Here is a 14940-nt window from a genome sequence, read left to right as displayed (position 1 = left end):
GAGATTTACCCTTGCTCAAATTAGAGAAAGCTTTGTTTGGTCTGTCTTAGAAAAGAATGGAAACATCATGTAAATTAAGAGAACGACTAGGCAGAATTTGGCTGGATGTGTTAAAAAGCTTGTTTGCTAATTTTAACCTGTATGTATGCTTCACTTAAACACATGCCAGCAATTAATAGCCGATTAGGATATGCCAACTCTGCTTAAAGTATATAACTTGTCTCTGTAACATAATAAACGTCTTCGCTTAGAAACATCTTGGCTTCATGCAGCCTGTGGAGACCATGCTCGCTCTTCAGTAGTAGCCACTTACTGGGCATTTTTACTTCTCTTTCGTGTTTCAAAGTATGTTTGTATCTGCTGCTTCCACATTTACCTGACACTTGTGAAATCATAGTGAAAAACCTCTAGGATACACAATCAATACCCCACAAGCAAGCAAGGACTAAATGTAAGATGATTAAGTTTTCGAATTTCCAAATCACAAAGGTTGCAAGAACCAAAGAGAAGTTTCCATAAGAATTTTAAGAAAAAGTAAGCTTTAGTGCAGCTAAATTTCTATTAAAAATAACACTATGGCAACAGAAGTCCTCATTTATTTCCAAGTGTTCAAATTTTTATTACACATATGCCATTTAACTATTTTTTTATTTTAACATTAAGGTAATTACAGTTGGAAGGCTCATATTTCCAGTGGTCTCTCTGCAGTAGATACCACCAGAGCAAAACATGAAACATTCCACACAGTTAACAATATGACATTTGAGTTACCAGAATTACAATCATTGTTATCTTTTTTTGCTAACAGATCACATAAGAAGTACATAACTGGGGCATTTCCTTTAACAGAAATATCAAACTTAGTACTGCATTTGTTTAATTTCAATATGAACATCTCTACATAAGAGCAACATTGTACATGACAGTTTTGATTTATCACACATATGGCACTTTGGCAGCTCTGTGATTCCCCCTAAGCTCCATAGTAGGTTTGTTTATAAAACATATTGCTAATATGGCAGCTCTGTGATTCCCCCTAAGCTCCATAGTAGGTTTGTTTATAAAACATATTGCTAATATGCCCTGCACAAACATCAAGAATCAAATTCATCTTTCTTTCACCACTTCAATGGGAAAGGAAGCAGTGTTTTTATCTCACATTACACAGCCTATTCATACATGCAAAATTTTCCTCCATGGGCACTTCTACACATACCCTAACTAAAACACTGTCAACAAGAAAATAATCTTTATTCAAAAAAATCTGAATGTTCTCTTTCAAATTTTAAAGATTACAGCTGCAGACAATTACATGACAAATCAGTACCGACCATTTATTTCAAAACAGCATTGAACATGCCAAATTTTTACAAAAAAGTACATCAGTCATCTGAAGTACAATTAATTCCCTCACAGTCTTAACCCATTTTGAGTTCATTTGTGAAACTGACTGGTTTATTTAGTTACCATTATTGTAGGACATTCGTGCAGATGTGAAGAGTGGCTCAGGTAAAATATGTTAGTATTTTATCATTATTACAGGCAGAAATATAATTGGTGGATGAAAAACTATTGTAAACACACAAGCTAAGTAAAATCAAATTGGTATGAGTTTTATCAAGTAAAATGGAATGAACAGCTCCAGTAACTATCACCACAAATAGTGAAGAGTTCTTGTTTAACAATCACTAATTTCTTTGAACACTTCTACCATCAGTTTCCACAAGAGAACTAGCCACTATATTAAACCTTTTATACTTACTCCCTTCAAAGGAATTTAATTCTCCACCTTCCTGAACACAATCGTATTGTACCCTGATACACAAATGACAGTCAATGGCCTACTACCATAGTAATCTAAGGGAGGAAATGTTCTGCCAATATATCCATACACTTTGAAATAAGCCACATAGAGGCTTTGAGATTAAATGGGTGAAACTTTGTTGCAAAAATCTCAGATTGAAAGCAAAAAAAAAAAAAGTAGTATTACAAATAAAAATTTGTAAAACTAGAGACTGAAGCAACTTAATTCACTCATCTGTGAAATTTTAGCATAGTTGGTATTTATTCCATTTGGTCCAAATATTCCTACATGCCTGTAAGAGTAACTCCAAAAAGTATATTGTGCCCAAAACCGCATGTGCTCGCAGAAAATATCTCTAGTCTTCTTTTAATCCTCAAGCAGTTCTGAAAAAATTTTGAATTCCTGAGCTATACAGAAAAACAGATCTTAATTTCACTTGTGGTATGTCAACAATGGGTAAGTTAAAAACCAGGCAGTGGTATGTGAAGTAATATTTAAATAAAATCTATTTAATTTGCTGAAGTCACTCTTCCTTACTCTTCAATATCCATTTGTTTTAAATTACAAACTCTGCAGCACAGGAATTGTCTGTGTATGGCATTTCCATACATGTCTGCAACATAAAAAAGTATACCCAGATACTCCAAAATGAAAAAAATAGGAAGACCTGTATATCTACACAAAATTTAACATCAAATGGGAACATTAAAGCCAACTTAATGAAGTGTTCATTTACATAGTCCTGAAATGCAAATTTTGATGAAGGTGTTTCATGTTCCTCCAATTATCAAATCAGAAAATAAACCCTTCTCCAACTCTGCTAATGTACATGTGGGTGAGCTAACTTTGTTCTTTCACTGTTAGCTTCCATACTAGTATGTCCCTTATCTCTTGAAGTTCTACTACAACATCATATGCTCCCTTCTTCAGTGTTTGTGACACCTAACAAGAAGCCCCTCACTGTGGGCAGCATCTATCCTAATAGAGCTTCCCCTGGGCAGAAGCTTTTCTTAACAGAATAGTACAATGGTTAATGAGCAAAGTCCACTAGAGTCAGCTGCCCAAGGAGGTGGTAGAGTCACTATCCCTGGAAGCATTTAAAATAAGACTGGATGAGGCACTTAGTGCCATGGTATAGTTGATTAGATGGTGTTGGGTGATAGGTTGGACTAGATGATCTTGAAGGTCTTTTCCAACCTGGTTAATTCTGTGATTCTATGACCCACCAAGAACCAGTGCTCCACTGTAAGCACTATGTATCTTCTGTAAAAAAGATTAAACAGCTGTGCATGTGTAAGCCACACAAAGCAAGCCAAGTCAGCTGGTTTGGGCAGGCAGTGTGGGCAGAGTAGAAGTGTGATAGCCAGACCTTTTGACTGAAGCAATTTTAACCCTGTTTGACTTTAACTGGTGATACAGCCTACTTTAAACGTTGTTTGCACAAAACTCTCAAACAAACATTCAACAAAGAGGTTAACTGGTCTTTTCTATAGAATAACTAGTTTTCACATGTTCAAGAATCAATTTAATGCAAAGCTTGAAAAGGGTACCTAACCAATAACCACATTTGAGGCTTTTAAATACTATCTTACTCTGAGGTATATATCTATTACTGGAGAAGGTTATGCATTGCATTCTAAAATCTAGGGTCCAAGAAAAATGGCTAATTCTATTTTCTAAGTCTAATAAGCTATGGGAAATGGGAAGAAACAGCGTGTGGCTTGTGTTCAAGTGTTATTGTTTAGTGTAACACTTCATGCAGGTAATGCAAAAAGTCTATGTACTCAGAACTGTTTACATCTGAATAAATAGGGTAAATTAGCAAATACAGTACATAAAATTACCTACAAAAATGTATTTTACCAAGTATTCACTGTTTGTATTAAGTCTTAGAGCAGAAAGCCATCAGGGCAGTAACAAAGAGTATGAAATAAAAGGAAAACTTAAATGGAGACACTAAGAAGTGTCTTCAGAAAACAAATTCCTAGACTGCTAATTAAATCAAAACAAAGATTAAAGCTGTTAGGTGGCCTTATCAGCAAATATTTTAAAACAAAACGCCATAAACAAGTATGCATTACATATTACTCAATTTCTTTATTTTACATGAGGTGAAAGCAACATGTTTCCTTTCAGTAAAGTATACACAAATAGCCTCACTCAGAATACACTTTTAATGCACATAAAAAAAAGTATTCATCTTACAAATCAGTTTGCAATCCAAATATACAATACCTTGGAAAACAATATTTTAGAAAACAAAAGCCAATGAAAAAGACTGCTTGAACAACCAAAATCATAAGTTTCTGTATGGCTTTTTCTTCACAGTTTTCTTACTGCATCATCAATATCAGAAATCTGTTCCTTCAGTTGGTTCCACTGTTCCGGATTCAAAGAAATACCTGAAATGCATTAGAAATAAATACTTAAGACAAAAAGAAAATTGCTGTTTAGGATCTTATGTCAAGTTGGTTTCATACACAAAGTCTGTCATAACTCTTAATGCTTGAACTAATTCAGTAACCATCTCAAAGAAACTACGCATTTGGAACACTTCAGTTCACTTCAACTTCAGTTTATCGCTGGTGAAGCTTAAATTACAAAGAAAATTAGTACAGTGTAACAAATTTATTACCAGTATTAGATTAAACACAGGAAGTGAAATACAGGTTTGGCCTTGATATAAGGCAGCACAAAAGGTCTGGGTAAGAATTAGGATATAATTTGTATCCCTTTTAGCTCCTAAAAGCTCTAACTCTGTGACTGAAATTTCTACGCACTTGTATCATAGTTCTTGATGTTTAACCTGTTTCGTAAAGCACTGTAAATAACACATATTATAAGTAGTATTTTGGAAAGACTATTCCACTCCCTCCACAAACTCAAAAACCAACACAAAGTTATTTTTTCATTTTAGTTTCTTCTAACGACATTCAATCAATAACCATTCAGTCTCCCACAACTCATGTCCTCAGCTCTACATCTGTACTTCTTAAAACTTTGGTCCAACCACAAGCTTCCTTTGTGCTTTAGTCTCCTCATACTTGCCCTACAATTGCTGTCAAATCTATGCAGGTACAGCCCCAAAGGCCTATCTTAATCTCTCCATCCAGGCTCTTCTCCTACTTACCCTCACTCTCCCCACTTCAGTGATCAGGCTTCCTTCATCATTTTTGCCCTGTATATGGAGCAGGCCTGGAAACAGGCAAAACTGAATTCCATTTTTGGGTCTCCGACTTTTTTTTTTTTAGCCCCTTCCTTCTACCACCACTATCTTATCAGACCACCACCATAACCTTTAGCAGCATGGAACTACCCTAAACCAGCTAAAAACAGTTGCATCAGGTGTGATAACCACCATTAGGTGTCCCTAAAGCACACACTAGAAGAACTACGTGCAGTTCAGACCTACCATCTGAAAGAACCTGACAGAGTAAATTAACATGTTGGATTTTTTTCCTGCTTTTTATTACACTACCTGAACTGCTCGTAGTGTTTTTAGGATACCTAGGTAAGTGGCCCACAGCACATAAACAGAATAAGAGATTCACATACTGTACCAGATTAATATCCATAATAGCCTCATAAAATGCAGACCCGTTTGCCACATTGATAAACATTTCCATCTACATTATGTAATTTCTGTCACTTGGCCTATCCATCAAATCTTATTGCAGTCAGCCATTCAAACTGCACTAATTTTGGCTTCTGCATCAAAACACAACAGTAACTTACAAGTCAGACCAATACTTTTTGTGAAGTAGCAACAACAAATTCAAACCAAGATATTTTCCTACACAGCACCAGTACACTTGTTCATACAAACCCATCTTCAGTTATTATTTAAGAGATGTTGAAAAATGCTTCTGAAGCTTTCCAAATGTCTATTCACTGAGTGGCATCTGGACAAATCAGAAGAATCTAACAACCCTTATGCTAATTGTATAGTAAGTGTCCTCAGTCTTCAGGGTGGACTATTTATACTTACTTCTTTCCTTGGTGCAATATGTAAACCAACTAAAAACTGTCTTTTCTAACAAAAGCAACATTAAGCAAAGCAGTACTACTGCAGATATCCTTGCATCCTCATCTTCTAGGAGGAAAATTTCTGAAAATGATTGAATGAAGGCATGCCACAGAGCACGTATGGGAGTGGTAAATAAAGGCACAAGAGATTATGCTGTGTTGTAGATTAGATGCACAGTACTGCAACTTGAACACTTGATGTATATTCACATCAACTAAAATCTTGCCTTTTTCCCCCCTCCCCTGAACTAGTCACATTAAATGAATAAATTATTTTGATCCAAACTTTGAAAGGAATTGAAGGACATAATTGTTTTAAAAGAAATTAATCTTACCAGCAACTTTTGAAATATAAAGTCCCATTTTAATAAGAGAGGGACTGCACTAATTAAACAAACCAATGGTAGAGCCAAGGGTCAGGAAGTATGCTTCTGTTTACAACTCCTATGAGCAAATTTGCTTGTGTTTGATAACTTACGTAAAACATAAGTCATGGAAGATTAATCCAACAAACCCACTCTGCTTTTGTTCACAATCTACAGATAAAACTAATCATCTGTCAAAAAATAAATTATAAAAAACAGTATAAATAGGACACTAAAAGTACCATGCAGCAACCAAATACAAAAGTCTGATGCACATAGTTCTCCAGCAAAGTGTTTCAATAGAAAACAACATGAAATAGAGCAGTACCTTTTCTGCCAGGCTTCATTTCACCTTCTTGATCCATCCAATATTCTCTAATATCGATTAGGACTTTCCCTTTAAAGTCACGAACACTGACATACCTCATTTTGCCAATCTGTAAAAACATGTAAGGGATCCTTTCGGTATTTTACATATTACAGCATTCACTTTTCCCACCAGTAACAGACTCAGACATGTGATGCTGCACAGTGCAGCTTATTTTAGATACCACAGAAACAACTAGATCAAAAGCTTAATCCAGGGTAGTCAGTAGACTAATAAGTAATGACAATATAAATGGATGAACGACTTAAAACAAGTTGAGCATTCAATGCTCAACAGAAAATCAGCTCTCCTAGAATAGAAATACCTATATTAACACGCTTTCTTCTTTAAAAAGCCATTCATTTATTGTTTTCTGAAATAAATTTTTCCCTCTGTTAAACCCATCTTTGTCTGCAGCAGTAGGAAACAAAGAGGGACAGAAGGAACTCCCACGCTCAAATCTAAATTTTACAGAAAGTCTCCATAGCACTTCACTGGAACTGTGACTGAGAGTATCTCACTGTACCAGGTCCACTAAAAAACACATGCAAATCCTTTAAGTCTACCATGATGTAGCACAGTATGAAATTACTATGGAATTCCATCATTTCTGCACCACAGTGTCTTAAGTGAATTGTAACAGTACCTTTATTCCTTTTCTTTTCAGGACATGCAGGGGGTGGAGAGTGGAAAGGGTAGGGGAAGTAGAACAAGCAGGCACACTGCCAACTATGCACTATATTACATACATTTAGGGTCATTAAGACTTTTCCAGATTTGATAAAAACCTATTTGGTCACATAAATTCAAAGTATAATGTCACCTTGAGAATCAGAAATTTGATAATAAAAACACAATCAAATAGAAATCACGTAAAAAATACTGCATGCACCCTCTGGATATACTTTTTGAAGAAAGGACATATTCTAAATTAAACAATTTAAAAACAGAATATCTCTTCCTGTCAAAGCATTAACTTTTGTTTTCAGCTTCCTTAATTTATGCATCTTGCATTTTGATGCAATTTAATGAGAATTCAAATACATCTTCCTAGAAAGTCTGACCAGAAAGGTTGAACAACTCTCCAACCAACAAATATCACCTATGTATAAGTCATAAGCTGTTACTTTACAAAATAAACACAATGCTTAATTTTTCTTCTCACACAAATCATGCCAAGTTAAGTCTAAAACTGATTTTAAAACAACTAAGACATTTTCAGATACTGTAAGCCCAAAGCCGTTTTCTTACTTCAAAGCATCCTTTAAAATTAACAAGACATTACAGTTTATGATATAATATTTTTTAATTTACTAAATACTTTCACAGTACTACCAATTTAACATTCAAAAATAAAGTATGATGTTGTGGTAGTTTAGTTTTCAGACTAAGCCTGGTACCATGTTGAAGTCCATCATCACTAATGTCAAAGAATATCCCAGTCTACACAACTTTTCTTGAGCTCACTCTTTAACATTTCAGTGATCTAAGAACAGCTTCAAGTAGAAGGGTTGTATTGATATATAGCAGTGTAGTTACTCCTGCTCAACCTTCACAGGTAAGTTCAGGTGCTTTTTATTAAATAGTACAGCTCCCTAGGTTATACTATTTTATTGAATTGCATAAATTAGAAAGATATGAAACGCTTTATTTCCAGGTTTCAGTTTCTTAGAATAAAATGCACTGAACTGAGTCTTGGTTCCTTTCACAACTATGCAACTGACTTTCTGTATGAGTTTCAGCAATCACCCTCATTTTCCTTTCTATTTCCAGTTAGTCTTTATTAAACTATACACACTGCGGAAGCAGAAACAGAGAAAAGTATCCTTCTTTCTTAGCTGGTAACTATATGCATAGCATTCGGAACACAGAGTCCTGCAACAGTGAGGTTTGCAACATCAATACAGCAAATCGATTGCTAACGCATTGAAGTTTCAGAACTGATGTGCTAAACCCATTGCCTTTCCTGAGCATCATCAACTTACATATATATCTAATTGCAGGAGCCTATGATACATAAAGGTGTTACTCTGGGGAACTGAAGAGCTAACTTCTCACAAGCCAAAAAGCCAGCATGATCTAAAGTTAAAAAATAAAATAATGTGGGGGCTGTGGGGAGTGGGCTGAGGGACAACACACAGTCAGATGACTTTTTATTAACAATTTCAGTGGAATGCCTGATCATGCAATGTGGTTCTACTCTGGATAGTCACTGCATCTGGATAGCTTTAACAAACCTTCCCCACATCAGGCATAGGTAGATGACAGGATTTGTCAAACCAAAGCACATGATGCAGAACTCAAGTTGGCTTAAAGACATGAATAGGAATCTAACGTATCAACACTAAACCCTTCCACAGTAACATTAACGCTTGTCCTCAGGGCCTCTAGTAATACATCACAGATGGGACTAAGATAAATTCTGCACCTCAGTTGCACTCAGATCCTTTGACAAATTCCAAGTTACACTAGGCTACCTGTAAAACCTACAAAGACCAAGACAGACAAATAAATAAAATACATTTGGTCTCTTATATTGCATTGCTTACTGAATTATTTACACTGAATTCTAGTTACATTTATACTATTTTTCATAATTAATTTCAAGAATGTCATTGCACCAATGTCTCAAAGATAATAAAATGTAATCTTATGAAAATGAATGTTCCACACATAGCTGTGACAATGAGCTCTGTGCTAAAGGATGCTGTATACATTAAGAACACACTCTGAGGGTGTACAACAACAAGCCTCCAAGTTTCACAGCGTTTGCAGCCACTTCCACACACACTACAGGCACTACAGAACATCTGACTCTCACATGAATGCTTTACAACCTGACATCCATCAAATGAAGCCATGCCTGTTAGCTATGCTGCAAGTCACTTGCACATCAGAGATCATTTTACTGCAATGGGAAAGCAGAAAAGGGTTTCTATTACTAACAGTTCTAGAACACACAAAACAATTCCTAAAAATTTAACAAGTAACTAGATCTTCTAGGAAGCTCTCCTGAGTAGGGAGGATAGAGGGAAAGTATCTCAGACCTCCAGTGCTATTTCTACACTGAAACTGTTCCATCTTTGTGCCCACAAACTGATATAGCATGAAAAAACCTCAATGCTTCAAATAAAATATGCAATTATTTTTTTTTATTAACCAAAAGGCAGGCAGAGACTAAATACCACTGATGTTTCAGGTCAAGGTGATACTCAAATGTTTTCTGTATTATACTCAACATTGGAAGAATCCCATTCTTACCAGACTAATAGAGTCCTCTGCTGTCTGCTTTTAGTAACTTTTTTATTATCTCAGGTCAAAAAGGTTGAAAGAAACCAGAGCATGCAAATACTTCTGCTTTTATGTGAAAGAGTTTGTGATTTTTACCATGAAAGGAGCATTAAAAAAAATTAACAGCTTTCTCCAAGTCTGGAATTTCTGACCTTATCACAAACCTTGTTACAACCCTTAGTTGTAACTGTAGTTCACCTGGAAGTGTACAAGATGTTATCTTCATGCTTTGAAACATTTTTCATACGTGACTCAAAGCATGCCCCAGCAGACTCAAAATATTATATTCTTCCTTCAGTGGGCAAGTCTAGGCACTGCCTTCAACTGAAGCTTTCCCTCCCAACTGTATGTGAAGAGGAAAATGGGAATTGATACATTAAAAGTAACTGCCTTGTATTACAGTTATCAGTTAAGCAGGTCTTCTCTCCAAAAAAGCTGGGGGGTTTTCCCATATTACTTTGCACAGCTACAACCCAAAACAATTTATTTTCCTCTAGTCAGTGTTCGGTCCATTTTATCAGGCACGTCCCGCATATCCTTTTACAAACTCAAGAAACAAAGTTTCTGAAAATTTAAGTTCATTTCCAGACAGCTAGTCAGAGACAAGTAATAAGCCCTGATCCACACCACTAAAATTCCTATGTAGCTTTCAGCACACAATCTTCTGCCTTGGCTAACCTCAGGAACCACAATAGCCTGAATTCACAAATGCATCTTGCTACTGAAAAATGTACATTCATCCCATCTTAAAAACTAAATGACAACACCAAAAATTACCATCTTTCCGGGTGTTCAGTGAGAAAAAACTGCATCATAAACCAAATTAACCTGAATCATAAAACCTATTCCAAGACACTGCCATGTGAATACAGGAGCCAAGCTGCCCTTGACCTCCTTAAATGGGAATGTGTGATGGTTTGAAACTGTCTTTTTAATTTTTCCTTGCAAAGTTCAGAACAGAGAAAGTGAAAGACTGTAAATAAGTCACTATTGGGTGTAAGAAAGCAAAATACTGATTGTTCTAAACACTTCCATTGGATCGATAGAAATGTTTAAGAACTACTACCCAAAACAAAGTGGGGCACTCTGCACATTCTGCTTTCTGCAGTGGGGGCACTTGCTGGGCTGTCTGGCTGCTCTTTTATTCTTCTTCCCTTCTGACTGAAGATAACACACACTGACCTTGGCAGCTAAGTTAACAACTTTCTTCTCTAACTAACTCTGCTTTCTGTCCAAGCAGGGTCTGGGGGGAAGCTCCTGGGAGAGGGAGGCCCCTTTGGGAGGGTCCCCTTGGGGGGAAGCAAAGGGAGATCGGTTGTGCTTTTCTATTGATTGTATATATTTGTAAATGTTGTGAATTTTGTATATTTGTACATATTCATTGCATTTCATCTGCTTGTAAATACAGCTTTTCATTTGCTTCCAGACTGGGCTAGCCTGGTTATTGTCAGTGGCGGGGGGAATTTCAGCTCACACCGACACAGAATGAGGAGTCCATACTTTGGTTTCCATTTAAAGACAGTGCTTATCAAATATTTACAGGACAATCATAGTAAATTCTGTATTTATCAACAAAATGATTACACAGACTCACATACACAGAGTTACGGTGGCCAAACACATGAGGGTTAGATCAACTACTACAACTGAAACTCTTTCACTCAGCTAAAACCTGACAACACTTTGTTATCATTTCATCTGCATGCTTGCATCATAATCTTCTTTGGCCAAGGCTTCAGAAGACCAAGCACTATGCTCCCAAGATACTCAGATCAACTAATAAAAATTAAACTGAATATGACATAACCTTAACCAGGCTTTAAGAGTCACCACTGTTACCTGAAACATGTTCTCATCTCTGTTACTGCTTTGCTTAGAAGAAGATGCACCTTTTGAACTTTCACCTGTCTTTTGTTTCTTTACAGGCTTCTCCGGAGCTGCTTGTTTTTTCCTCTTTGCCTTGACGCAAGAACAAAAAGAGCAAAGCATGAACCACAATTCATTCTGTAAGTTACAAAAGTTTATGTTACAGGTCATGAATCACTACTATGCTACAAAGGCAGAAATCCAATACTGTACATTTAGACTGGAATTTTAAACCCCCAAATATTCAAATGACCCTAATTCTGTTTCCAGTGAAGTCTACTTTGGCTTAAAAGATAACTGAATTACATCGAAATTCATTTCAAAAGGCCTACTCTTTCTGCATAGTAATACCAGAATTTCGATAGTTTTATTAAAAAATTTAAGTCTGATGGAAGTTTCACCTTCCTTTCCATTAAATGTAACAAAAAAAGCAAGAAGACTTACAACACTTGCAAAAAAGAAAAAAAGCACCTACACAAAACAATGAAGAGAGGATCTGGAAATCACCTCCAGCAGAGTAATTTAGTTTTTTTTTGTATCAGTCCAATCTCTGCCCATAACATGATAAATTAAACATGTTTCTGAAAATAGACAGTATCACCTGTAAATCAGATTACTCACAGTCACTACAATGATATGATTTCTAACAGTTATTACTTCCATCTGCTAGAATCGTATTAGGGATATAACCTCATTTAAACACAAACAGTTCCAACCAATATGGGAGGTTGTATCAGAGTACCTTACTGCCCACTAATGCACTGCTAAGACCATGTCTTTTCAGCATTACAGTCCCCTATGAAAAAAAAAAAAAAAAAAAATCACCTGGCATTTTCTCTTACATGAAAATCAGACAAAATTACTAAATTGGACAAGTAATCCAGATATCAAAATGGGGGAGCAGACTGTCTGTCCTCAAAATTAATCCAAATTTTCACAACCAGGGACAGCTTATACAGAGGCTTTCTATCACTTGCCACAAAGCAGCAAAAAATTCCAGGAAGCTTGTGGTTAGATACATCATAAGGAAAGAAAGCAAAATGCAACTTATGAAAAAAAATTTGTCTGCTGAAAGGCAAAAAGCCTTTCCACCCAAACCATAACCCTGGGAAGTGTTTTTTCATTTGCTGTTGTAGCTGGCATGGGGTGTTGTGAGTTAAGTGTCTGATAAATCATATGGAATGACATTGTGTTGTGATATAGTGCTCACCTAATTCCTTAGCTCCAACCTGAAATAAGAAAGTTAATATAGTAGAAATAAACTGCATATATTATTCACCTTTTTGTCAACTTCACTATCTGAATCACTGGCAGATGAGCTTGAAGACACAAGTTCCTTTGACTTGGGCATTCTAGGAAGAGAAAAACAATACAAGAACACTATACAAGGAATACCTCCATTTATGACTGGAAAGCCCTCTTCAAAGCTGTTTGTACAGGCTCATCTTATTCAAACCTCTTCTAAAGACTTCCCTGCCTTTTCATATAAGCTTTAGCACACGTTGTAGACTCAATCTTAAATGCTCTTTTTACGTCTCTCTCACTTTTTGCTGCAACTGCATTAAATGTACTACTTACAAACAGACAATTTTTCAACAGGAATCAAAATGTCAAAAACACAGTACTATCCTCCAGCTGAAATCTTTACATTACATTCACAAATGCAAACTATTTAGGCTCTAGTATAATCTGTACTCTTACATGGGCATTATGACTGGTTGGATTTGCAAGCTATGCCCTGCATAATAACCACACATGAAGCTGAAGTCTGAAAAACACCACAGTCATAGTGAAATACAGTCCTGCTACTAGTATTTCCACTGCAGCTTCAACACATCAGTCACGAGAGTCTATTCACTCCCCAGACAAGTAGACATTCAACTTTCCTTGAATGTGTACACTGCCAGGTGTGTTTCTACATCTCTCTAGTATGCAAACATGTGGTTAGATACAGAAATTGTACATCTTGTCTGTTTCTAGACACTCTTTGTAACAAATAAGTAACTCACCTGTTTTCAGAATAAAAATAAGCATGCCAGCTAGGAAAGGCTGAGAAAGGCCTAAAGAGGCGTATCTCGGAAACAGAAATAATATTTTTAAAGTGGCAACGAAAAACAAGCAAATTAAAAAACTAGTCCGAATAATGCTACTGTATGAGTAAGGTTCTAAAGTAGGGTAAGTTCTGTGGTAATGCTGCAGCCTGAAAAAAGGAACGGTGTATGGGAAAGCACACATCTGCTACGCCGCAGGACGGAGGCAGAGGCGCACCGGTACGGGACAATGTTAAAAATAAGAACAGTGGTGACACGAAACCATGGAGCCGGACTGCTACCTTGGGGGTGTGGGATCCAGCAGGAGAGACCCTCACTAGGATGAAGTAGCCACAATATGGAGAAAGGTGGTATGGGAAACTTGGGAAAAAAAAAATGTGGGGTAGTAGGTGCCCCTTGGGAAAGGCTGACTGGCAGAGCATGAGAAGATACTGATGCATGGGTGAGAACGACAGAGGAATGAGATGGGCCAAGCAAAGAAGGGGGAAAGACAGAAAAGACCCACAAGCCAGGACGAGCTAGAAACACCAGGTAGGCGGATCCCAGACGCCATTTTCCTTCCCTATTCCTCTTTTCCACCGCTCCTGTTGCCCCCCAGGGGAAAGGAGAGAGGGCCCGAATAGGGGGGCGCGGGCACCGACGCCCAGGCCCTCCCGAGGCACGATAGCAGCAAATGGTTTGCAGATCCTTGATGGCACAGAACGAAATTAAAAAAAAAAAAAAAAAAACTGCACGAAAGGAAAGGGGTCAGGGGTCGTCAGCGGGCAGGGTCAGATCTCAGGGTAGGGGGAACGGCGCCGGGCGGTTCCCCGCCGCCATTTTCTCCCTCGTTCAAATCCTCTTTGCCCCCAAAACATGGCAGCTTCTCCTCGACAGCAGCTCCTCCTCCCGCCCCAGGCCCACGCCACAGCGGAGCACCCCTGCCTTAGGGCACAGCGGGCACTCGAGGAAAAGGCGAAGCCTCGCCACACGCCTGAGCGGCACCCCTGCCCTACACCGGCTACAAGCTACCGAGACACCAACAGTCGGCAACGGGGGCAGAGAGCAGAGACTGTAGCAACGGACCCAAACGGGGCGTAAAGAGGGACCCCAATACTCACGTCCTCCTCTGCGCGGCTCCTGCACACCACAAGAGAAAAGGAAGTGACGCACCACGACATCCCCACTCCA

The 14940-nt window shown here is 37.5% G+C and overlaps 1 protein-coding gene across 1 annotated transcript; it reads right to left on the bottom strand.

Moving 5' to 3' along the window:
• Positions 1–3841: 3841 nt before the first annotated feature.
• SUB1 (SUB1 regulator of transcription) lies at positions 3842–14891 on the bottom strand. Its single transcript, XM_054397840.1, has 5 exons — positions 14871–14891; positions 12999–13071; positions 11693–11812; positions 6524–6632; positions 3842–4206 (listed from the first exon to the last, which is right to left on the bottom strand). Exons 2-5 carry the CDS (start codon positions 13068–13070, stop codon positions 4127–4129), a joined length of 381 nt encoding a protein of 126 aa, XP_054253815.1. The 5' UTR covers position 13071; positions 14871–14891; the 3' UTR covers positions 3842–4126.
• Between the last annotated feature and the right edge of the window lie 49 nt (positions 14892–14940).

Source organism: Indicator indicator, chromosome Z, assembly GCF_027791375.1.
Source record: "Indicator indicator isolate 239-I01 chromosome Z, UM_Iind_1.1, whole genome shotgun sequence".
NCBI classification, from domain to species: Eukaryota; Metazoa; Chordata; class Aves; order Piciformes; family Indicatoridae; genus Indicator; species Indicator indicator.
This window is presented reverse-complemented; position numbering and strand designations above follow the sequence as displayed.